Source organism: Salmo salar, chromosome ssa18, assembly GCF_905237065.1.
Source record: "Salmo salar chromosome ssa18, Ssal_v3.1, whole genome shotgun sequence".
Taxonomy (NCBI): Eukaryota; Metazoa; Chordata; class Actinopteri; order Salmoniformes; family Salmonidae; genus Salmo; species Salmo salar.
Genome location: NC_059459.1, coordinates 24,093,738 through 24,119,704, shown reverse-complemented (window position 1 = coordinate 24,119,704; position 25,967 = coordinate 24,093,738). Strand labels below are relative to the sequence as shown.

At 43.6% G+C, this 25,967-nt stretch overlaps 1 protein-coding gene across 3 annotated transcripts; it reads left to right on the top strand.

Moving 5' to 3' along the window:
• Positions 1–6,467: 6,467 nt before the first annotated feature.
• LOC106577134 (TBC1 domain family member 12) lies at positions 6,468–25,470 on the top strand. 3 transcript variants are annotated; one of them, XM_014154893.2, is made up of 13 exons: positions 6,473–8,228; positions 10,742–10,874; positions 12,758–12,879; positions 13,124–13,206; positions 18,512–18,629; positions 19,194–19,300; positions 19,492–19,572; positions 19,737–19,831; positions 21,660–21,731; positions 21,919–22,047; positions 22,370–22,479; positions 22,658–22,916; positions 23,708–25,470. In XM_014154893.2, the coding sequence occupies exons 1-13, from the start codon at positions 8,050–8,052 to the stop codon at positions 23,774–23,776; spliced, it is 1,557 nt and encodes a 518-aa protein (XP_014010368.2). In that variant the 5' UTR covers positions 6,473–8,049; the 3' UTR covers positions 23,777–25,470. The 3 variants fall into 3 exon arrangements, 2 of the variants coding, with proteins under 2 accessions (XP_014010368.2, XP_014010367.2); XM_014154892.2 differs by having other exon boundaries at positions 19,734–19,831; XR_006760347.1 differs by lacking the exons at positions 12,758–12,879; positions 13,124–13,206; positions 18,512–18,629; ... (6 more) ...; positions 22,658–22,916; positions 23,708–25,470 and adding an exon at positions 10,355–10,532 and having other exon boundaries at positions 6,468–8,228; positions 10,742–10,852.
• Positions 25,471–25,967: the final 497 nt, after the last annotated feature.

Genomic DNA, 25,967 nt, shown 5'->3' with positions numbered 1-25,967 from the left:
CCTAACAGTACAAACTCTGAAGATAGATGGGGGGCAATCAATTCACATATGGTGTCCAGGGCACAGCTGGGGGCTGAGGGGGGTCTATAGCAAGCGGCAACGGTGAGAGACTTATTTCTGGAAAGGTGGATTTTTAAAAGTAGAAGCTCGAATTGTTTGGGCACAGACCTGGATAGTATGACAGAACTCTGCAGGCTATCTCTACAGTAGATTGCAACTCCGCCCCCTTTGACAGTTCTATCTTGTCGGAAAATGTTGTAATTGGGGATGGAAATTTCCGAATTTTTGGTGGCCTTCCTAAGCCAGGAGTCTTGGAATCATCAGACCAGAGAATCATGTTTCTCATGGTCTGAGAATCTTTAGATGCCTTTTGGCAAACTCCAAGCCCACTGTCATGTGTCTTTTACTGAGGAGTGGCTTCCATCTGGGCCCCTCTACCATAAAGACCTGATTGGTGTAGTGCTGCAGAGATGGTTATCCTTCTGGAAGGTTCTCCCATCTGCACAGAGGAACTCTGGAGCTCTATCAGAGATGGCATCGGGTTTTTGGTCAACTCCCTGACCAAGGCCCTTCTCCCCTGATTGCTCAGTTTGGCCAGGCGGCCAGCTCTAGGAAGAGTCTTGGTGGTTCCAAACTTCTTCCATTTAATAATGATGGCCACTGTGTTCTTGGGGACCTTCAATGCTGCAGACATTTTTTGGTACCCTTCCTCAGATCTGTGCCTCTACACAAGCCTGTCTCGGAGCTCTACGAACAATTCCTTTGACCTCATGGCTTGGTTTTTGCTCTGACATGCACTGTCAACTGTGGGACCTTTTATATAGACAGGTGTGTGTCTTTCCAAATCATGTCCAGTCAATTGAATTTACCACAGGTGGATTCCAATCAAGTTGTAGAAACATCTCAATGATGATCAATGGAAACAGGATTCACCTGAGCTCAATTTTGAGACTCGTAGCAAAGGGTCTGAATACTTATGTAAATAGGGTATTTCTGTTTTTTATATTTTATACATTTGCAAAAATGTCTAAACCTGTTTTCACTTTGTCATTTTGCGGTATTGTGTGTAGATTGATTAGGAACATTTTTAATTTCATACATTTTAAAATAACGCTGTAACGTAAGAAAATGTGGACAAAGTCAAGGGGTCTGAATACTTTCCGAATGCACTGTATGTGTAAGGCTATGAATAAAGGGCAACCGATTACTGAGGATAGTAAATAGAGGATTGCGGAAAGTGTCTTTGAAGGGGTGAACTAAAATTGGGGGGTGGAGTAGCGAGATGACGGGTAGAGTGATGAGTTAATAAAAATGGAGGCAACCAAAACAATAGTAGATACTCTGTGATAATAGTGAAGCCTTCTTATTGCTAAAGCAAAGTTACCTATTTTTGGGGGGTATTTTTTTTTTCAATGTTTATGGAACCGGTTCCATAGGTTAAGTCATACACTCATTGTGTACAGGGTTTTGCTTCAATGTTATTGTCTTGGTGTCTATGTTCTGTGTTACTAAAAGTAGGCAACAGAGTCAAGGTTCATTCATAGAATGTGAAGCATTTATTGTATGCATTGCAATTTTGAACTCTAAAAAGGGGTTTATTTTGTGTAAAAGGAACCCACAGTATTGTGATTACATTATTACCAACTCTAACCATTCTATTCATTCCAAAAACAAAAATGGCTCATGAAAACAGAAGAGTAAATAAGCCAAGATACTGTGAGAACCTCTTGTATTGATGTACTAAAATAATTACACCCTTACATATGCCTAACACTTAGAATGTTATATGGCAGGGTTCCCCAACTGGCGGCCCGTGGTTGTATTTGGCCCCCAAAGTATTCTGAGCACCAACAAAAAACATTTTTTTACATAAGACTGTAAAAACACCAGGAAATCAGCTCCAAGTGATTTTCATTTAACTGTTCCCAAGTATTCCCATGCATAATAGAGAGACAAGTGAACAATGCAAATGTAAGCACGGTTTGAAATTATTGTTTTTGGCAAACATTATATTTGTTTGGGCTTCTTGCGGTCAATTTTGCATTCTACAAATGATTTGTAATTATATTCTGGCCCCACGACCATCTGCTGAAGAAAAAATAGGCCCGTGGCTGAATCTAGTTGATGATGCCTTCTAAACTCAGCAAAAAAAGAAACGTCCTCTCACTGTCAACTGTGTTAATTTTCAGCAAACTTAACATGTGTAAATATTTGTATGAACATAACAAGATTCAACAACTGAGACATAAACTGAACAAGTTCCACAGACGTGACTAACAGAAATGGAATGTGTCCCTGAACAAAGGGGGAGTCAAAATCCTCCCAGAGTGCTAAGACGGAGCTGCTCTTCCTCCCGGGGAAGGACTGCCCGTTCCATGATCTCGCCATCACGGTTGACAACTCCCTTGTGTCCTCCTCCCAGAGTGCTAAGAGCCTTGGCGTGACCCTGGACAACACCCTGTCGTTCTCCACCAACATCAAGGCGGTGACCCGATCCTGTAGGTTCATGCTCTACAACATTCACAGAGTACGACCCTGCCTCACACAGGAAGCGGCGCAGGTCCTAATCCAGGCACTTGTCATCTCCCGTCTGGATTACTGCAACTCGCTGTTGGCTGGGCTCCCTGCCTGTGCCATTAAACCCCTACAACTCATCCAGAACGCCGCAGCCCGTCTGGTGTTCAACCTTCCCAAGTTCTCTCACGTCACCCCGCTCCTCCGCTCTCTCCACTGGCTTCCAGTTGAAGCTCGCATCCGCTACAAGACCATGGTGATTGCCTACGGAGCTGTGAAGGGAACGGCACCTCCATACCTTCAGGCTCTGATCAGGCCCTACACCCAAACAAGGGCACTGCGTTCATCCACCTCTGGCCTGCTGGCCCCCCTACCTCTGAGGAAGCACAGTTCCCGCTCAGCCCAGTCAAAACTGTTCGCTGCTCAGGCACCCCAATGGTGGAACAAGCTCCCTCACGACGCCAGGACAGCGGAGTCAATCACCACCTTCCGGAGACACCTGAAACCCCACCTCTTTAAGGAATACCTAGGATAGGATAAAGTAATCCTTCTAACCCCCCCCTTAAAAGATTTAGATGCACTATTGTAAAGTGGTTGTTCCACTGGATATCATAAGGTGAATGCACCAACTTGTAAGTCGCTCTGGATAAGAGCGTCTGCTAAATGACTTAAATGTAAATGTAATGTAAATGTAAAATCAAAAGTAACAGTCAGTATCTGGTGTGGCCACCAGGTGCATTAAGACTGCAGTGCATCTCCTCCTCATGGACTGCACCAGATTTGCCAGTTCTTGCTGTGAGATATTACTCCACTCTTCCACCAAGGCACCTGCAAGTTCCCGGAAATTTCACGGGGGAATGGCCCTAGCCCTCACCCTCTGATCCAACAGGTCTCAGACGTGCTCAATGGGATTGAGATCCGGGCTCTTTGCTGGCCATGGCAGAACACTGACATTCCTGTCTTGCAGGAAATCATGCACAGAACAGGCAGTATGGCTGGTGGCATTGTCATACTGGAGGGTCATGTCAGGGTGAGCCTGCAGGAAGGGTACCACATGAGGGAGGAGGATGTCTTGAGATTGCCTGCAATGACAACAAGCTCAGTGATGCTGTGACACATCACCTCAGACCATGACGGACCCTCCACCTCCAAATCGAACCCGCTCCAGAGTACAGGCCTCGGTGTAAGGCTCATTCCTTCGACGATAAATGCGAATCCGACCATCACCCCTCATGAGACAAAACCACGACTTGTCAGTGAAGATCACTTTTTGCCAGTCCTGTCTGGTCCAGCGACAGTGGGTTTGTGCCCATAGGCGACGTTGTTGCCGGTGATGTCTGGTGAGGACCTGCCTTACAACAGGACCTGCCTTACAACCTATATGCCCTCAGTCCAGCCTCTCTCAGCCTATTGCGGACAGTCTGAGGACTGATGGAGGGATTGTACATTCCTGGTGTAACTCAGGCAGTTGTTGTTGCCATCCTGTACCTGTCCCGCAGGTGTGATGTACCAATCCTGTGCAGGTGTTGTTACACGTGGTCTGCCACTGTGAGGACGATCAGCTGTCTGTCCTGCCTCCTTGTAGCGATGTCTTAGGTGTCTCACAGTACGGATATTGCAATTTATTGCCCTGGCCACATTTGCAGTCCTCATGCCTAAGGCATGTTCACGCAGATGAGCAGGGACCTTGGGCCAGGGGCGAAAATCTGATATCAACTTTGGAGGGGACAATTACATGAAATTTTCTCAAGAGCAATTCCTGAGGGGGACACCAAAAGTAGTGCTGTAACACATAGCCTACATTGTAATATGGTAAATGTATATTGAGGAACCAAAGAAATAAGGTGTTTGCCGTACTCCTAACTACCGGTACCCAAAACTACACAACTAATCACAACAGCAATACCATTGCCTTTAACAAATCTTAGTTCAGTCACCAGTTTAAGTTGAGAGTGGGGGTATCCATGGCATTTTCCAATTATGTTCCTATTTTACAAGTCAAAAAAATTGAGAACCTTTCATAATGTTGCCAAACAAAGACTCAACAAACTTACCTGAGACTCCCTGTCTCTGCCAGTCTGTCCCTGCATATCTGTCCCCAACTCTGCTGTCTGTGTGCCATCTGTTGCCTGCTCTGCCTAATGACATCATTGTGAAACATTTCCATTAGAATTTAATTTCTTTCTTATGAACATTTTATCAACTAGTCTTTGAGATATTAGGCTACCAGGGTTCTTACTATGCGTTTTGGTGTATTGAAAAATACTCTGATGTCCGTCTTTTATTTTTCTGCCATTTTTCTACCTGGCTGGCTGGCTGGCTACACACACACACAGTGTGTAGGTTATTTACAGTAGGAGATGGGCTTCTATCATCTTCTATCATTCTATTTGGGCTTCGATCTAAAAGGTAGCTAGCAAATGTGAAACGGATTAAAATGACAAGAGTTGACAGCTGTATGAGTTCACCATTTACACAACATATGCTGCAACCTTTTGTAATTTTAATAGTTTGTTTCATATTGGCTGGCTTCCAACAATAGCTGAATTTGCAAAGCTAGCGAGCACCAATTCAGTTTCAGTGGTGTTTGCTATAATCTTTGCTACCCGGGTTAAATAAAGGTGAAATAAAATAAATAAATAAAAGTTCCCTTGCGACAATTTAGCTTTTGCAACGAGACCATTAAATATATTTAAGACAATGGTAGAAGAGAATGTAGTTCTGTTCAGTTTGGACTTCAGTTTATCGCTAACCTTATCACAGGGACTTTGAAGCACTAACTTACATCATCTGCATGCTGATCTTGGAATAAATTGACGATAGCAAAGATTCCATCTTTGACGACGCCACATAAATGGAATAGGTACTAGCTAGCTTAATAGTTAATATTTGCGCGCTAGCTCTGCATATTCAGCTAGTGTGTGTGCGCGATTGACTAGATTAACCTCACGTCAGTTACGTTCATTGAGTGCCTTTCAGACAGTAGACACGACCCCTCTGTTACCTTGCCAACTAAGGAACTGGCAGTGGATCAAACCATTGTGAGGCAAAGGGTGGGGGGGTCGCAATCTTTTGAAACTTAAAAACGCGCTATTAAGTGTCTATAATCAGCACAATTGCTTTCATTGTGTATTATTAATATTATTTAAATTACATAGTTATGTTTCAGTGATATATTGGGGGGGACAAATCATATTTTTCCCAGGTCGTCCCGTCCCCCCGGGATTTCCGCCCCTGCCTTGGGCATCTTTCTTTTGGTGTTTTTCAGAGTCAGTAGAAAAGCCTCTTTAGTGTCCTAAATTTTCATAACTGTGACCTTAATTGCCTACCATCTGTAAGCTGTTAGTGTCTTAATGACCATTCCACAGGTGCATGTCCATTAATTGTTTATGGTTCATTGAACAAGCTTAGGAAACAGTGTTTAAACTCGTTGCATTGAAGATCTGTGAAGTTATTTGGATTTTTACGAATTATATTTGAAAGATAGGGTCCTGAAAAAGGGACGTTTCTTTTTTTGCTGAGTTCATTTGGCCTAGGCCTACTGCACTTTGTGAATACAATGGTCGTATAAGTCGTCTTTCAAGCGTGGTCACAACGTCCTCTGGCGGTTCCACCGAGAACTTGAGCATGAGAGAGACATAGCAAACATGGGCAACTTTCAGACGATTAAATTGGTATCACACACTCAAATACATAACTCCCTTTTCCCTCTATAAAATAAAAATACAATCCAGCCTAAATATGGCCACTATTCAACCAAAGGGTTATTGTCTTTGGTTCAACTATTGAAAAAGGTAGGCTAGCTATATCAATACGCTATCACAGAAACATATCATGCAAATGTATTCCACAGAGTATGTAGACTATGGTTTATTCCTAGATGCAATTACGCTTTCTCAAAAGAAGATGTCACTTCGTATCCAAGACATCTGACTTTTGGGTTTAGCGAGTCGGGAAAGACGTGACGTCATGAACACTTCAAAATGGCTACTGGTTGTGGTATTAGTGCTGCTGACTGGTACATAGGGATTGCATTAATCTGTTACAGCACAGGCCCGATTGAAATGTTATTTTGACCAAACGTTCCTCAAAACAGCATGCTGTTTTTGTGGGTCTGCCAGATTAAAAACGACAGACTACAAAACATGGTCACGCTCTCAAAGAACAACGAAGACTGGGAGCTCAGACGTCCGAGGTGGCGACGCTGCAGGATTTTATGTCCGAAGCTGTAACTAGCTTCGCGGAGGGTACATGAAATGGAAACAGCAGAACATGGAGATGTGGTTCTTGTTTTGCCCGTCGATGTCAACGAAAACGAAGAGGCAGGTAAATCTTACGGTTCACATGCCGACTGTAATATAATAGCAACGTCTCGCCCATTGGACGACAACGGAAGCCGAGTATGCGTGTCGGATGAGGGTCAAACGGGGAAAGGTTATGTTTATATTGCCAGCAATAGGAAGAATCCAATCGTTGACTGTGTCGTGTTACCATCGCAGAACGTCCGAGTTGGGAATACAATAATGCGGGATTTGGTTGCAGAGTGTCTCCCCACTCAGATGAATGAAAGCTGTGTAATTTCAGACCTGTGCAACGACCCACCGCACCCGAACGACCACAGACTTAATGGATTTACTGAGTCATCGGTTCAGCTGATGGTCGGGTCGGAAGATGACGGAGGGGGGAGCGGGGGGCTTTTTTCCTGCTCAGACACAGCTGCAAGCGCCTACAGACACGAGGAGGGGAACGGAATGTTACTGCAGCTGGCTCGTGTTTCACAGCGGGGAAAACTGGATTATGAGGGGGAGACTCAAGATTCCAACTCGGGTACACTGAACGAGGGGGATTCTAATATGGAGTCAGGGCCACAGCCGCCATCTCTCTCTCCATTGTCATGTAGGCCTACAGACAACCATCAACAGAATTACACTTTCACAGACACTGTTGATTTGGACATGAAGATGGCCAACGGGGATATGGATTGCTATTTATCAAATGATGATTGGTCTACAGATGTGGATACTGATTATTGTAGCCAGATGGACACATGCAACCGACTGCTATGCCAAGAACTTGACTGCTCTGTCATGGAAGTAAATGTAGCAAATGGTGGCCTGCATACTGTAAACACTGAAGCTACATGTGATTTTGATGCTGTTTCCTCAGAAAGAACCACAAATGTTCCATTTGATGTCGTCGTGGTGCACACTTCTAATCTGCAGCGCCAAAACATCCAGTCATCACCTGCATTATGTGAGAGAAACAGCGGGGGTTTGAGGCATGGCAGCCCAGAGAGAGCTCCCCCAGCAGCTGCCAAGCCCCCCGACGCAGCGAGTAGTGTTCCGGACTCTGAGGGTGTCCCTTCAGAATCGAGTGCCAAACTCCCGTCTCCCTCTCCGTCAACACTTTCTGAAAACACCAGCAACAGTCCAAACACAGAACCCAGCATGAGAGAGGATTTGAGTGAGTGCAGTCTCCCAGTTAGGCCTCTCAGCCTCAGGACTAACCCAAACATCACAGTCTCTCTGAGCTGTGATGCCACCCCTCTCAGCCCGGAGGATGGGGACGTGTTATTTGGAGATGAGGGTGGTGCTGACGGCTCTAGAAACACTTATTGATATCGGTCGTCGTCAAAGTGCCCCAGAGAAACTCCCCGACGGGTCGACAGCTCTGTCCTCTTCTAAGAAGTTTGGAATCTCAGATTTTTTCACCAGGTAATATGAAAAGCGTAACCATCACTGCACTTGCTCACACACACACACACACTCCCTCACCACCACTACAACAAACCCACGCATACACGTGTTGGAAAACATCTTATTTGTGAATGCTCTATGTTCAATTACCATAGTGAACATGTGTTGAGAGTAGTAATGTATATTAGTCAGTTATTGTGGTAGTAAAGGATATGGTAGACTAAGCAATAGTTCAGTGAGGCCTATCTCCGTAGGGGTTAGACTTCCGATGGCATCCACAGTACCATTTATAGTTAATGAGACTGATGGGCTACCCTACAAGCAGCCAACTACCCTATTCCAGCAGCTCATTACTGTAGCTGGTTATCCATAATGACCATGTTTTGTAGTGACTCTGCCCATACTGTAGGGTTTCAAAATTCTGGTAACTTTCCCTAAATAACCGGTTTTCCAGAAGTCCTGGGATTATGAGGTGATGAGCAGGAAATCCTGTATTTCTGGAAAAACAATTTTTTTAAAGTTAATGGAATTTTGCAACCCTAGGCCCATGCATAATTACTGAGAGCATCTATTCAAGCACCCGCAGGCCTGGTCAATGTCATTGTTTATCTGGTGCGTCTTCATGTTCGTTACAGTGCAAGGCAGCAGACTAGAGAAAGCGATCACAACTCCTCATGATCATCATCCTGCTAATGTGGGTTTGACAGGAGGGCGGATGTGTAGCTTGTGAATGAAATGAACCCATATCATCCAACTTCTACAGATGAACAGGTTGATGAAGCACAAGGCAGCTGGTTCATTGTTTTGTTCCATTAAAGTAAAAATGCTTGAACAGCAAAGAGACTTTAAACTCAGGAAGCATTTTAATATCAGCTAGGATAAATAGAATCTGAAGCCTGACAGCTGGAGAAGACATCCTGTACAACACAATGTCTACCTGTAACACTATTCCCTCCCTGTGTTGACTTAATGAGATTTGCAGGCCTCCAGTTTCTCCTGCAGCCCAGGGTAATGTTGGAGAGAATTGCGGTGTTCTACCTTTTTATTGCCTGGATTTCATACTACAACAAGCAATGAGACTGCAGAGAAAATGTTTTCTATCTGTCTCGATCTCTCTGCTACCCCCCCGCCTACCCCACTCTCACCCCTATAAAAGTACTGTACGATTGGAGCTGAATCAATTCAATTTCAGAGTACTGATTTTGAGTTGCTTGCAATGCCGTGGACACACACTCTTATTCTAGAAAGTTGTCACTGCTAGGCCTAGCTATATAGGATAGGCCTTTGTATCAGTTCTCCATTAAAGCTTATTATACACACGGCATAGTCCTCCTGAACTAAAATCTCCAAAGCAGTTTCTTCGTCCTGTATGCAGACCAGACCGTAACAAACTGAACCCCCTCCTTAACCTGTGAGGATGCTGTCTAATGACAGAGAGCTGCTTGTGACCGGTGCTGTGAGGAGTGTTGTGGCTGAGCCCTGTGCTACCCAGCCCCTAGATGTTTTATCCATGGCCCGGAGACATGGGACCTGTCATTTGGTGAGGCGCAGGGACAGGGTTGCTAGCTACAGTACTAGGTAAAGTTATACCTCCATTAGGTTACAGGCTGCGTAAGAAGCATTGCCACAGCACGTCATTCAATTATCCTATGTTAACTGCAATCGATACTGAGCTCAAAGGTTCCTGTGAGCACTGCACACACTCATAACTTGTGGTGTTGCTGGTACTGTGTGCCGTGCACTCCTTGACAGTCAAGGTTGCCATTTAGTCATTATGAGGAGGCATAGGCTAACACCTAGTACTACGCTGAGCTAGCAACGAGCACTCAGCGGTTGTCAACGTCATCATCCAACCAGAATCCATGTTTACAGATGGAATGAACTTTTCTGTACCACACTGTTGATCACTTTGAAATGAATGACAAGTGATCTACGGCTCACTGTGTCCCACTGCCTGTGTGCACAACATTAGAGGAAATACTGGTTTGTGGTACCGGTTTGTTATGTTTGATTCCACTGAGGTGATTATGGTTGGGATGACGATGATAATCTTCAGGTGTTTGGGGATGCTAGATGATGGACAGTGTCCTTGATCACTTTTGTATAAGAGTTGTCACTGATGTACTGTATCCAACCATCCGTAGCAACACAAGACCTTGGGGAGGGTGCCTTTCAGAATTCCTTCACAACGAGGGAAGAACAAACATGGCCGACCTGGCCCCCACTGTACCACACACTCACTCCACCCAGCAGACAGCCAGAAACTCTCTCATATCACTGCAGCTTCGCTGATGGCCCAACCCAACTCTTCACATACCTACGGTACACAGGGCAGGATAAAAGCCTGGAAACCTCAGGGGACTGTGTGTTTGTGCGAGCATGTGTGTACATGTTATCTTTTCATTGCTCAACACCTTTCTTTCCATCCTCTACTTGCCTGAGATTTGTACCACCCTCTTTCACCATGTACATTTTCCTTCCAGATTTCTGTCTCTCTCTTCTTTTTAAATATTTGTCACTCTCTCCTCCAGGAATCTGTTTTCTAGGAAGCCCAAAGAGCCAAAGCCACCTTCCCAGAATGCTCCTGGGTGGAGGTTGTTTGGAAAGGTCCCCCTGAGGGAGAACACTACTAAAGATCCTAAAGACTCCTTCACCATCCAGCAGGTTAGTATCACTCGATATCAGACTCAACCACAACCCGACGGACTCAACCACAACCTGTTTGAGTTCTACCCATAAAAATTAATGAAGATCAAGATATATTTGTGTTGGTCTAGTGTCATATAAATGATCTGGTATCCAAACTCTGGAACTCTAACATTGTAGGAACTGCCAACTCAAACTAATGGGATGGAAATGTCCATTTAATGTCTGTTGTAATGCTGCTGCTCCTGGTGGTGGTGTGTATGTCTGCAACAGGTGGGAATTGAGGCAAAAGGACAGGAGTGGGTGTCTAGATGGAAGGGCGGGGGGTGTTCTTGGTTAAACCACTGGTGGTGGTGGGGGACGGTGTGTAGCTGTCTCTCTGCTCTGCTGTTGCAGTCTGCAGCTGAGGCCCCAGCTGGCTACTCTGCCCCCCCAACCCCACTTCTGCATGCGGTGTCTCTGACAGCTCACCCCCCCCCCCCACTCCGCACTGGCCCTCTTCCTCTGACTGTTATGGAGGATGTGCACCCCGGCACTGCGCTGAGTGGGTTAGCATTCCTACCATGCTCACGTCAGGTGGGACTCTGAGCTGCTCTAAATGAGATTGAGACAGACACACACTGGGCACTTGTTTACAGCAGCGGTCAACTGAGACTGAAGCTCAATGAATAATGATGAAGGCAAGCAGTAGGATGTTACACTTAGACTATTCCCATTCCACAACAAAGTAGTAAACTACAATATACTGACAAAAATCTTGTTTTTGTTTCATCAGGATCATAATCCAGACAGTTGAGTCTGAATCGACACCTAATCACATTCTCTTTAATCAAGGGCTATGGGAAGCCTTTTTTCTAAATCGCATATTATTCGCCATCTTGCATGGAACTATAGAAAATATGTTTCACCCATCAGACCACCAGATGTGAAGCAGGTAGGCAGAATTACATGACCATAGAAGCATTATCCATGACTACACTAACTGTGGGAGAGGGAGAACGTCACGCATAGATGAACCAACTCCATCGTGGTGGGGGTGATGAATGATAACTATGTCTCATCCGGACTAACCCCATAAAGGATCTGTTGTCCTGTGGTTAACCCGGGTCTATGAATGAGGTTTTTATCACACGTACGCACACACACACACACACACACACACACACACGGCAGAAAAGGCATAGGACAAAGTAGACACTATTAAGCCTACAGAATGTCCCTAGCCCTGACGGCCCTGCCTCCCATAGCCATTAGGCTGCCTTCTACAGGAGCAAAGATGGGCCATAGTTGATGGATGAACACTGGTGTGTTATGTACAATAACTGGTCCAGCCACACATAAAGGGAGTCGTAGGCTGTTCTCTGCTACTGCACGGCAAGCTGTACCAATGCACCAAGTCTAAAACCAACAGGACCCTGGACAGGTTCTACCCCCAATCCATAAGACTGCTAAAATAGTTAGTCCGGGTAGCTATTGGTTAACTATTTAACTGTCTGCATTGATCCTTTTTTTGCAATAATTCTTTTGACTCATCACACGTTGCTGTTACAGTTTATTATCTATCCTGTTGCCTAGTCAACTTTATCACTACCTATATGTACATGTATACCTCAATTACCACGTACCCCTGCACATCGGACTCAGTACTGCTACCCTGTGTATTTAGCCAAGTTCTTACTCATTCCTCGTGTTATTAATATTTATTTATTATTTCATTTTTTTCTCTGCGTTTTTGGTAAGGGCCCGTAAGTAAGCTTTCCACTGTTAGTCAACACCTGTTTACGAAGCACGGGGCTATTTGATTTGATTGTAGACCACAGTGAAGAACAGCCTACACGTGGGTTTTAAACCTCATTGTAAACATGTTTTTGTCCCCTTGTTTCCTGTGTGTCTATGTAAAGGAGTACCAGGTGAAGGTTGGACCAGCTCCAGGCCCCCAGGTCCAGCTCTCTGCAGCGCGGCGGAAGAACCTGGAGTTTGAGCCGTTGTCTACCACAGCTCTGATACTAGAGGACAGGCCACCGTGAGTGTTTAAAATAAAATATATATATCCTCCGGTTGGCTGCTCCCTCGGTACACATCCCGTGTGTGTGTGTGTGTGTGTAGAGCAGAGCCCTCATACAGGGGGATGGCCTGTTTTCCTGGAATGCACACTAATCTTATCTAAGCACCATGCACATGTAATTCCTGATACTCTGTATGGCCAGTGTGTATGCCCAAACCACACGCCTCTCTCTGAAGGCATCTATCTCGTCCCCTCTGTTCAGGAACCTTCCTGCCAAGTCTGTTGAGGAGGCCATGCGTCACAAACAAGAGTATGACGAGATGGTGGCAGGAGCCAGGAGGAGAGGTATGTGCTAACCACAGTTTTAACTGTCTACACACACCCAGAGGGTGACTGTGTGCCTGTCAGGGAGCTCTCATCAACAACACCCAAAGGGGTGTGTCCTCTCACCGCTCCTCTATATCCTGTACACTGTTGATTGTTGATTGTCATAGCCAGTTAGAGAACCGATCTTGAAGTTTGAGGATGACTGTAATAGTCTGTCTCCTTCATGCCAATGAAACTGCCCACAGTCCTGTTGTTGACGATTTAGTGCATTGGTGTGACAGTGCATTCTCACAACTGAATATGACAACCAAAGATTTAGTATGTGTATTGATTTCAGAACACTAAGGGCCAGGTGGTAAACACTATAGACAACTACAAGTATCTTGGCAAAATTATTGATAATACATTGAACTTTGAGTGTAACACTGACGTGTATGAAAGGCCAGCAGTGCATTTTCTGTCTCTGGAAACTGGCAAAGTTCCCTGTCGACAGGACCTTGATGACTGTTTTATAAGTCATACATAGTCTGTATTAACATTTTCTATGATTTTGCTGGTAAGGCAACCTTGGTGTAAAAGCAAAAAATATCTATCTAGAGTAGTGAAAGTGGGCAGTAAGATGACGGGAGTCCAGCAGAGGAGTCTGTCTGATCTGCACAACAGACAAGTGGTGAGGAAGACCGAATCCATCCTGTCTGACTATGCCCACCCCCCCGTACACCATGAAGTCCAGGGACCAGTTGCATAAAACATCCAATCAAATGTACTTAAAGCCCTTTTTAAATCTCTGCTTCCGAGTGGCGCAGCGGTCTAAGGCACTGCATCTCAGTGCAAGAGGTGTCACTACAGTCCCTGGTTCAAATCCAGGCTGAATCACATCCGGCCGTAATTGGGAGTCCCATAGGGCGGCGCACAATTGGCCCAGCGTCGTCCGGGTTTGGCCGGGGTAGGCCGTCATTGTAAATAAGAATTTGTTCTTAACTGACTTGCCTAGTTAAGTAAAAAAAAAATAAAAGTGCTTATACAGAAACCCAGCAGCAATGCAGATTTAAGGGTTATCCTTAAGGAATTATGTTCCCTTACCTAAGGGAATTTTTAAGGGTGTTGCGAAGAGCAGCTCAAACGTTTCCTTAGGTAAGGGCATAACCTAAGGGTTTTATGATACTTTGAGGGAATGTACAGCAGAAAGAGTCACTGGTTACTATGGAGGTGACCTGATTCACTGACTGAAGGTCTCATTGAAGAGATCACATTTATTTTGCAATATCGAAAAATAGAGCTTCTGCATTTTAAGACAGGCGAAACCAATTGATACAGAAGATAATAACACTCGTTGTAGCCATGGATTGCGTACTTTCCATTGTTTAGCTAAGTAGCTAGCTAGCTGGTGGAGGTTTTCCTTTCGTAACCAGGGCAGATGAAAGCAACATTCGCCTCCACAAATGCTGTTTACATTGATTTCCATACCGAATGAAGCAGTTAAAGGACCTCATGGCCACCCTTAACTGTTTCACTTAATTTAAGGGGGAAAATTCTCCTTAAAAGGTTTAGTGCAACTGACTTACAGTTAAGGAAACTTTAAGGGATAAGATAAGGGGGACGTTACCTTAAGTTTTATGCAACTGGCCCCAGGTCCTAATCTCTGGCTCCCAGTTTAGAGCCCCACTGTTAAGACTAACAGGTACAAGCACTCCTTCGCCCCTATGGCCATTGCCTTTTTAAATACTGGGAAGAGACTGCGGTAGGCTAGGGATGAGGACGAGTATGACGGTGGTAATATGTTGCTGATTTTTTTTGTTTTGTTTTTGTCAGCACGTTGTTGACCAGATGATCTAAGAATGCAAAGAGCACTTTAGTTATTAAGCAACTTTGGCTTGTCATACTTTTGTGCTGTTGCTAATGTCGGTCACTAGTAGGCCTACTGTACATGTGTATTGATAGCTGTCTGCCCTAAGACTTAAAGTACTAGCTAGCTCATTGTATTCACTATAACTAGGTCATTGTGAGCCATGTGAATTTTACAGTTGAAGTCAGAAGTCTACATACATTTAGGTTGGAGTCATTAAAACTCGTTTTTCTACCACTCCACAAATGTCTTGCTAAGAAACTATAGTTTTGGTAAGTCGGTTAGGACATCTACTTTGTGCATGACACAAGTCATTTTCCTAACTATTGTTTACAGACAGATAATTTCAATTAAAATTCACTGTATCACAATTCCAGTGGGTCAGAAGTTTACTAAGTTGACTGTGACTTTAAACAGCTTGGAAAATTCCAGAAAATGTCATGGCTTTAGAAGCTTCTGATAGGCTAATTGACATCATTTGAGTCAATTGGAGGTGTACCTGTGGATGTATTTCAAGGCCTACCTTCAAACTCAGTGCCTCTTTGCTTAACATCATTGGAAAATCTAAAGAAATCAGCCAAGACCTCAGAAAAAAATGGTAGACCTCCACAAGTCTGGTTCATCCTTGGGAGCAATTTCCAAATGCCTGAAGGTACCACGTTCATCTGTACAAACAATAGTACGCAAGTATAAACACCATGGGACCACGCAGCTGTCATACCGCTCAGGAAGGAGACGCGTTCTGTCTCCTAGAGATGAATGTACTTTGGTGCGAAAAGTGCAAATCAATCCCAGAACAACAGCAAAGGACCTTTTTGAAGATGCTGGAGGAAACGGGTACAAAAGTATCTATATCCACAGTAAAACGAGTCCTATATCGACATAACCTGAAAGGCCGCTCAGCAAGGAAGAAGCCACTGCTCCAAAACAGCCATTAAAAAAGCCAGACTACGGTTTGCAACTGCACATGGGGACAAAGATTGTACTTTTTGGAGAAATGTCCTCTGGTCTGATGAAACAACAATGGAACAGTTTGGCCATAATGACCGTTGTTATGTTTGGAGGAAAAAGGGGAGACTTGCAAGCCAAAGAACACCATCCCAACCGTGAAGCACGGGGGTGGCATCATGTTGTGGGGGTGCTTTGCTGCAGGAGGGACTGGTGCACTTCACAAAATAGATGGCATCATGAGGGAGGAAAATTATGTGGATATATTGAAGCAACATCCCAAGACATCAGTAAGGAAGTTAAAGCTTGGTTGCAAATGGGTCTTCCAAATGGACAATGACCCCAAGCATACTTCCAAAGTTGCTGCAAAATGTCTTAAGGACGACAAAGTCAAGGTATTAGAGTGGCCATCTCAAAGCCCTGACCTCAATCCTATAGAAAATGTGTGGGCAGATCTGAAAAGGCGTGTGTGAGCAAGGAGGCCTACAAACCTGACTCAGTTAAACCAGCTCTGTCAGGAGGAATGGACCAAAATTCACCCAACTTATTATGGGAAGCTTGTGAAAGGCTACTTGAAACGTTTGACCCAAGTTAAACAATTTAAAGGCAATGCTACCTAATACTAATTGAGTGTATGTAAACTTCTGACCCACTGGGAATGTGATTAAATAAATGAAAGCTGAAATAAATAATTATCTCTACTATTATTCTGACATTTCACATTCTTAAAATGAAGTGGTGATCCTAACCTACCTAAGAGAGAATTTTTACTAGGATCAAATATCAGGAATTGTGAAAAACTGAGTTTAAATGTACACTGCTCAAAAAAATAAAGGGAACACTTAAACACAATGTAACTCCAAGTCAATCAGACTCCTGTGAAATCAAACTGTCCACTTAGGAAGCAACACTGATTGACAATAAATTTCACATGCTGTTGTGCAAATGGAATAGACAACAGGTGGAAATTATAGGCAATTAGCAAGACACCCCCAATAAAGGAGTGGTTCGGCAGGTGGTGACAACAGACCACTTCTCAGTTCTTATGCTTCCTGGCTGATGTTTTGGTCACTTTTGAATGCTGGCGGTGCTTTCACTCTAGTGGTAGCATGAGACGGAGTCTACAACCCACACAAGTGGCTCAGTTAGTGCAGCTCATCCAGGATGGCACATCAATGCGAGCTGTGGCAAGAAGGTTTGCTGTGTCTGTCAGCGTAGTGTCCAGAGCATGGAGGCGCTACCAGGAGACAGGCCAGTACATCAGGAGACGTGGAGGAGGCCGTAGGAGGGCAACAACCCAGCAGCAGGACCGCTACCTCCGCCTTTGTGCAAGGAGGAGCAGGAGAAGCACTGCCAGAGCCCTGCAAAATGACATCCAGCAGGCCACAAATGTGCATGTGTCTGCTCAAACGGTCAGAAACAGACTCCATGAGGGTGGTATGAGGGCCCGACGTCCACAGGTGGGGGTTGTGCTTACAGCCCAACACCATGCAGGACGTTTGGCATTTGCCAGAGAACACCAAGATTGGCAAATTCGCCACTGGCGCCCTGTGCTCTTCACAGATGAAGCAGGTTCACACTGAGCACATGTGACAGAGTCTGGAGACGCCGTGGAGAACGTTCTGCTGCCTGCAACATCCTCCAGCATGACCGGTTTGGCGGTGGGTCAGTCATGGTGTGGGGTGGCATTTCTTTGGGGGGCCGCACAGCCCTCCATGTGCTTGCCAGAGGTAGCCTGACTGCCATTAGGTACCGAGATGAGATCCTCAGACCCCTTGTGAGACCATATGCTGGTGCGGTTGGCCCTGGGTTCCTCCTAATGCAAGACAATGCTAGACCTCATGTGGCTGGAGTGTGTCAGCAGTTCCTGCAAGAGGAAGGCATTGATGCTATGGACTGGCCCGCCCGTTCCCCAGACCTGAACCCAATTGAGCACATCTGGGACATCATGTCTCGCTCCATCCACCAACGCCACGTTGCACCACAGACTGTCCAGGAGTTGGCGGATGCTTTAGTCTAGGTCTGGGAGGAGATCCCTCAGGAGACCATCCGCCACCTCCTCAGGAGCATGCCCAGGCGTTGTAGGGAGGTAATACAGGCACGTGGAGGCCACACACACTACTGAGCCTCATTTTGACTTGTTTTAAGGACATTACATCAAAGTTGGCCTGTAGTGTGGTTTTCCACTTTAATTTTGAGTGTGACTCCAAATCCAGACCTCCATGGGTTGATAAATTGGATTTCCATTGATTATTTTTGCGTGATTTTTGTTTTCAACACATTCAACTATGTAACGAAAAAAGTATTTAATAAGATTATTTCATTCATTCAGATCTAGGATGTGTTATTTTAGTGTTCCCTTTATTTTTTTTAGCAGTATATTTGGCTAAGATGAATGTAAACTACTGACTTCAACTGTATGTTCAATGTTGTTTTTATGCTCCTTTGCTGCCAAACCAATTGGGACAATAAAGTTGAAAAATGAACTTTAACACACACTTAACCCATTCTCTCTCTTTTCCCTGTCAGAGCTGAAGGAGGCCCAGAAGAAGAAGCGTCAGATGAAGGAGAGGTTTAAACAGGAGGACAGCATCGCCAACGCCATGGTCATCTGGAACAATGACATCCTGCCTAACTGGGACTGCATGTCAGTATTCCCTACACTGAGGGGATCAGTACCGTTTTAATGCATTTTATCATCCAGCACAAGCACTTGATACTATATAATATATGCCATTTAGCTGACACTTTTATACAAAGCAACTTATTAATGCGTGCGTACATTTTACATATGGGTGGTCCTGGGAATCGAACACACCATCCTGGCATTGAAAGTGCCATGCTCTACCAACTGAGCTACAGCAGACCTCTTGATTTGTCACAAATAATCCTCCTGAACATTATTTTCATTTGAAACAAATGACTACCAGAAGCTGAAATAGGTTGTGGTGTCAAATGTACATAGAACAGTGGAGGCTGCTGAGGGGAGGACAGCTCATAGTAATGGAACAGAATAAATGGAATGGTATCAAACACGTGGCTTCCATGTGTTTGAAAACATTCCGTGCTCTCCATTCCAGCCATTATTATAAGCCGTCCTCTCGACAGCCTCCACTGACATATATAAATGACTATTCAGGTACTTTACCATAGTTTTAACACTGTTAAAGTTCCTCTGGAATGATAGACGTGTGTTGTTGTGTCCTGGCAGGCGTAACACGCGTCGAGTCAGAGAGCTCTGGTGGCAGGGCCTTCCTCCCAGCGTCCGAGGACGAGTCTGGAGCCTGGCCATCGGCAACGAGCTCAACATCACCCCCGGTAAAAACATAACACTCTACTTAACGCTGTCTATCCAACCCCCCCCCTCCGTTCTCACAGCCGGTCTGCTAATATTCACTGTTACAGCAGCTTTAATGTATACAATCTAAGCAGTAGCAGTATATAATCTGGATAAACTATAATGAAGCGATAATTAACCACAGTATTGTTGATTGTGTCTGATACTGTAGAGTTGTTTGAGATATTTCTGTCTCGGGCCAAGGAGAGGTGGAAGAGCTTCAGTGAGACCAGCTCTGAAAATGAGATGGAGGGTAGGTACCATGGCAACACAAAGACCCAGAGCAAGAATTAGCCCTATCATTATTTCAAATAAGTTAGAAACACATTTTGTGCTTTGTTTATCGATCATTATAAAAAAGAGAATTGTATGTTTGCATGAAAAAAGTCAATTTGTAATTGTTTTTCTCCAAAGCAGACTCTGGATCATTGCAGACAGATAGAGAGTCAAGTCTGGACCTGATAAAGCTGGACATCTCCAGGACCTTCCCCTCTCTCTTTATTTTTCAGAAGGTACAGTCAAAAGTTTAGACGCACCTACTCATTCAAGGGTTTTTCTTTATTTTTACTATTTTCTACGTTGTAGAATAATAGTAAGGACATTAAAACTGAAATGACACATTTGGAATCATGTAGTAACCAAAAAAGTGTTAAACAAATCAAAAATATATTTTATATTTGAGATTCTTCAAAGTAGCCACCCTTTGCCTTGATGACAGCTTTGCACACTCTTGGCATTCTCTCAACCAGCTTCACCTGTAATGCTTTTCCAACAGTCTTGAAGGAGTTACCACATATGCCGAGCACTTGTTGGCTGCTTTTTCTTCACTCTGCGGTTCAACTCATCCCAAACCATCTCAATTTGGTTGAGGTCGGGTGATTGTGGAGGACAGGTCATCTGATGCAGCACTCCATGACTCTCCTTCTTGGTCAAATAGCCCTTACACAGCCTGGAGGTGTGTTGGGTTATTGTCCTGTTGAAAAACAAATGATCGTCCCACTAAGCGCAAACCAGATGGGATGGCGTATATCACTGCATAATGCTGTGGTAGCCATGCTGGTTAAGTGTGCCTTGATTTCTAAATAAATCACACAGTGTCACCAGCAAAGCACCATCACACCACCTCCTCCATGCTCCATGGTGGGAACCATACATGTGGAGATGGAACCAAAAATCTCAAATTTGGACTGATCAGACTAAAGGACACTGGTCTAATGTCCATTGCTTGTGTTTCTTGGCCCAAGCAAGTCTTCTTCTTTTTATTGGTGTCCTTCAGTAGTGGTTTCTTTGCAGCAATTTGACCATGAAGGCCTGATTCACAGTCTCCTCTGAACAGTTGATGTTGATGTCTGTTACTTGAACTCTGTGAAGCATTTATTTGGGCTGTCATTTCTGAGGTTGGTAACTCCAATGAACTTATCCTCTGCAGCAGTGGTAACTCTGGGTCTTCCTTTCCTGTGGCGGTCCTCATGAGAGCCAGTTTCATCATAGCGCTTGATGGTTTTTGCGACTGCACTTGAACAAACTTTCAAAGTTCATGAAATGTTCCGTATTGACTGACCGTCATGTATTTAAGTAATGATGGACTGTTGTTTCTCTTTGCTTATTTGAGCTGTTCTTGTCATAATATCGACTTGGTCTTTTACCAAATAGGGCTATCTTCTGTATACCACCCCTACCTTGTCACAACACAACTGTTTGGCTCCATCGCATTAAGAAGGAAAGATATTCTACAAATTCACTTTTTACAAGGCACACCTGTTAATTGAAATGCATTCCAGGTGCCTACCTCATGAAGCTGGTTGAGAGAATGCCAAGAGTGTGCAAAGCTGTCAAGGCAAAGGGTGGCTACTTTGAAGAATCTAGAATATATTTTTATTTAACTAACACTTTTTTTTGGTTACTACATGATTCCATATGTGTTATTTCATAGTTTTGATGTCTTCACTATTATTCTACAATGTAGAAAATAGTAAAAAATAAAGAAAAGCCCTTGAATGAGTAGGTGTGTCCAAACCTTTTACTGGTACTGTAGGTCTCTCCTGTCATCACCAATACAGTACCTGATCTCAGAGGCTTGATATCTCTGTGGTTGTTACTATAGAAACAGAACCCTCATACTGTCCACGGCTGTTATTATCCCGGTGTTGTGGTGTGTGGAAGCTTTTGTTCTTTAATGTATTCTCATTGTATTGCTGGATTTGTTGGTGTTGACATTGAATGTGCTACTGTTGTTTGGTCAGTGTTAGGTTTATTTGAACATCTTGGTACATATGCAAAAGCAATATAAACCTCAAGTAAAAAGTTATGGCATTAATTTGACTAATACTCTCCCTATAGGGTGGGCCCTATCATGACCTCTTGCACAGTGTTCTGGGGGCATACACGTGTTATAGACCAGACGTGGGCTATGTAAGTAGCAAACGCTTCATTTATCGAAGATAATTGTGTTTTCTCTCAATCCACGTTGACTAAATGTTTGTCCCGTGAACTGATTTCTCCCTACGTCTGCAATTAAATTTGATTCTGTTCTTAATGGAACTGTTTATTTTGGTGAAAAATGAATTGATCTAAGACATGTGTTCCTTGTGTTTTCCAGGTCCAGGGGATGTCCTTCATCGCTGCAGTGCTAATCCTGAATCTGGAGGAAGCTGAAGCCTTCATCGCCTTCGCCAACCTACTCAACAAGCCCTGTCAGATGGCCTTTTTCAGAGTGGACCACGACCTGGTACTGACACACGCACACCTTTGTCTTGAGAGAATTAAGCAATAAGGCCTGAGGAGGTGTGGTATATGGCCAATATACCACGGCTAAGGGCTGTTCTTTCACTCAAAGCAATGTGGAGTGCCTGGACAGTCCTTAGCCGTGGTATATTGGCCATATATCACAAACCCCTGAGGTGCCTTATTGCTATTATAAACTGTTAACCAACGTAATTAGAGCAGTAAAAATAACCAATCAGCATTCATAGCTCGTAACACCCAGTTTATAATGCTGAAGAAATAATTGTTATTTCCATGGTGTAAACCTTTTTTCCTCTTGTTTTCAGATGTTGAAATACTTCGCTGCTTTCGAGGTGTTCTTTGAAGAGAACCTCCCACGGCTGTTCAATCACTTTCAGATCAACAACCTCACCCCTGACCTTTATCTCATAGACTGGTGAGTACAGGACAACATGAAACTTCAGTGCTTGCCCTCATTGAACTAAAGTAAAATGGTTTGAGACTTTGTCCATTTCTATTCATTGTCAGTTTATAAAGTGACCTTTGCATGTGCTTCGCTTCACCTCGCCAATAAACCGTTGTTGACCTCTGTGTGTGTCGGTCCATTCCTGCAGGATCTTCACCCTGTACAGTAAGTCGTTGCCATTGGACGTGGCGTGTCGCGTGTGGGACGTGTTCTGTCGGGACGGGGAGGAGTGTCTGTTCCGGACAGGCCTGGGCATCCTGCGCCTTTACCAGGAGGTCCTACTGCAGATGGACTTCATCCATATGGCCCAGTTCCTCACCCGCCTGCCTGATGACATGGCCGCTGACAACCTGTTCAGCTGCATCACTGCCACACAGATGCTCAGCAGCAACCGCAAGTGGGGCCAGGTCAGTTAGACCCACTGTCTGATTCTATACTCTGACCTGTGGAGCAGAAGTAAACTGGAATTCCAATTCAATATTTGAAAAGTGGGCATCTATTTAATGACTTATAAAGTGGGGCCTGCTGTGGATGGGTTTTATCAGTGCTAAGATGGGGTGGTGTCAGTGCTCTCCAAAGGCTTCCTTTCCCCTTCATCTTCCCTTCATGACAACCGATAGAGAGCAATAATAATGGTGTCTTACTGTAGGCACTAAGAGGCAAACTCCTCAATGGCTTGTTGGCCAAAGTCTATGGGAAAAGTAATGGGTTTTTGGGATAAACTGCGAAAATAATGTCTGAACACAGGTTTAGATCTTCTACGTTTTGGTTCTAGATATAATCTTCATCAGCTAACATCACGTTTTGTGAATTTTTATGTGTTGATGTAATGAAAACAAGCACATAAAGGCATCATAATTCATAAAGGTCATGTTAACTGACTGATATTATCTCAGAACAAAACGTAGAAGATCTAAGCTTGTGTTAACTTCAAACCTTATTTTCTGCGTTTATCCCAAAAGCCCTCATTTCCATTTTTTTAGGACTACAAGCTGGCGCGCTCTATAGGGGAGAGGACTCCTGGGTAGTTTTTACCGTCTTCTCTTAAAGTCTTTAAATATTAGTGGTTTTGGAGGAAAACGGATGAGGAGAGGGAAGCTTGTATGTTTTTTGCTTTGTTTTTGTATCAACAGTACCTTCTGTTGTATATGTGGAACTACTCTATGTATTTAATTTTACATGTACATATTTCCATTAGGTCTTCTCTGCATTGATGAAGGATGGCAGTAAGGAAATAGCCAACCACAGTCCGGCTCCAAGAAGCTAACGGTTTAGACACACGAACCCCACTACCCAATGTGTTTCTGAATCTGTGACACACACACTTGGATTTCTTCTGGGGACTGTTGCTAAGGCAACAGGAATGCTTTGCTTGGTTATTAAATGGACACCAAATGGATGTAATACTGGGAGGTGGCAACACATCCCTACATATCTCTCTCCACACACACACACACACACACACACACACACAAACACAAAAATGGCATCAGAAGTGTGACTGAAGTGAATGTTGGTGCATCAGAGAAGCATTAGCAACTATGAATGATGAAATCTGGTAGAAAATACTTTAGGCCGGGAGAGTTCTGTTATTGCGCATACGGCAAGTGGCTATAAGGAGTTCCCAAAACTCCTATCAACACTCCATTGGTTTGCATACACTACACACATTAATTATATGTCCATTTTCATCCCTACATATATCTCCACATACACACACTCACATAATAACAGCATTATAAACAGGCCTTAGGTGGACCGTGAAACCACTGACTCACCCATACAGTCTGGTCAGAAATATGTTATACTTTCAGATTGTAAAGCTGTTAAATGTACTTGTCTCTTTGTTTTTAGGTTATACCAAATTTCTCCACGACTAAGTGTTTGTAAATATGAACTTAAACATATGTACCTATATTTGTATGTATTAATGTATGATATACACATACAGTATTTTCCTCGTGTTTACTAATTCAACAGGACCCTTGGCATACAGTGATTCTGGAATAGGAAATACCAACGGTAAATCAAAGAGCGACTTGGTGAAATCTTTTGGAAAAATATTGAATCTGAGTGCTCTTATGTTAGTTTAAAGGTCCAATGCAGCCATTTTTATCTCAATATCAAATCATTTCTGGGTAACAATTAAGTACCTTAATGTGATTGTTTTCAATTAAAATAGTCAAAAAGAAACAAATAGCTTCTTAACAAAGAGCAATTTCTCAAGGAAGAATTTTGATCGCAGTGTCTGGGAGTGGTCTGAATGAGGGGAAAACGGAATAGTAGATGTTATTGGCAGAGGGATTTGGAACTTTCTTATTGGTGTATTAACAAATTTACTGCCTGGTGATGTCACCAGGCAGGCCAAAACTCCATCCCACCAGAACAGGTTGACATTTCAGGCTGTCTTTTCAAACAGCTCTAACACTAAAAGGGCATTATCGTAATTATCACAATATTATTCCAACCTCGTAGTGTGGAAGCATATATAAAAAACAGGCTAATCACGTTTTTTGCTGCACTGGGCCTTTTAAATAAAGCCCTGAAGAGGAGAGGGGGGGGGGTCATTTTGAAATAAAAGTGCATTATGAATCTCAAGGGCCCCATGATGATGCAGTGTTTTTGGAGAAACATGTTTGAGTAACTGCTTTATGTTGAGTTAAATCTACAGTTGGTGATGTCTGATAGTACAGTGCTTTGATTAAATATTTAGAAAGTAGTGGAGGAGAACAACATTCTTGCAAGATGTTTGATTTATTTTAAGATTGACATTTGGTCTGTATGCATACTATTTAAGTTGTAGCATTGCTTCATGTAAAATAATCATTCCGCTTGTTTTTGTCCAATTTACAATTGTACAGTTTTCATACGCCTTACTGGTACTGTATATGTAATGTAAAAAAGATCTATTTCGTAAATGGCCACTAGTTAAATGTGTAAATAAATATCTGGGCAACAGAATTGCTGAGTGGGGTTTGTTTTTACTTATTTTTTTCTAAGCCAAACTTTTTTTGTAAGACACTACACTATCTGATCTAATTTATTTGAAAAAATGTATTTGTCTGGCAACTGTAACCAATGAAATGGAAAGGCCATGCAAGTATAAGGTAAGGCAATTCTATGTAGTGGTTGGATACATCCACCAGGGGGAGTATAACATAAGAGCCGGCCAATGTCACTGAACATCCCCTGCATGACAAAAGTAAGAAGATATTCACACCCCTTGACTTTATCCACATTTTGTTACAGCCTGAATTTTCAATATAAAATGTTCACTGGCCTACACACAATACCCCATAATGTCAAAGTGGAATCATGTTTTTCCCAAATTAATAAAAAATGAAAAGTTAATGTCTTGAGTCAATAAGTATTCAACCCATTTGTTATGGCAAGCCTAAATAAATTCAGGAGTAAATATTTGCTTCACAAGTTGCATGGTCTCACTCTTTGTGAAACGA

Excerpts from the sequence above, each read along its gene's own strand:
- LOC106577134 (XM_014154892.2), top strand. The coding sequence starts at position 8,050 with ATGCCACCCCTCTCAGCCCGGAGGATGGGGACGTGTTATTTGGAGATG. Across the intron at positions 8,229-10,741 it reads ATCTCAGATTTTTTCACCAG|GAATCTGTTTTCTAGGAAGC; the intron begins GTAATATGAAAA and ends TCTCTCCTCCAG. Across the intron at positions 13,207-18,511 it reads GGCAGGAGCCAGGAGGAGAG|AGCTGAAGGAGGCCCAGAAG; the intron begins GTATGTGCTAAC and ends TTTCCCTGTCAG.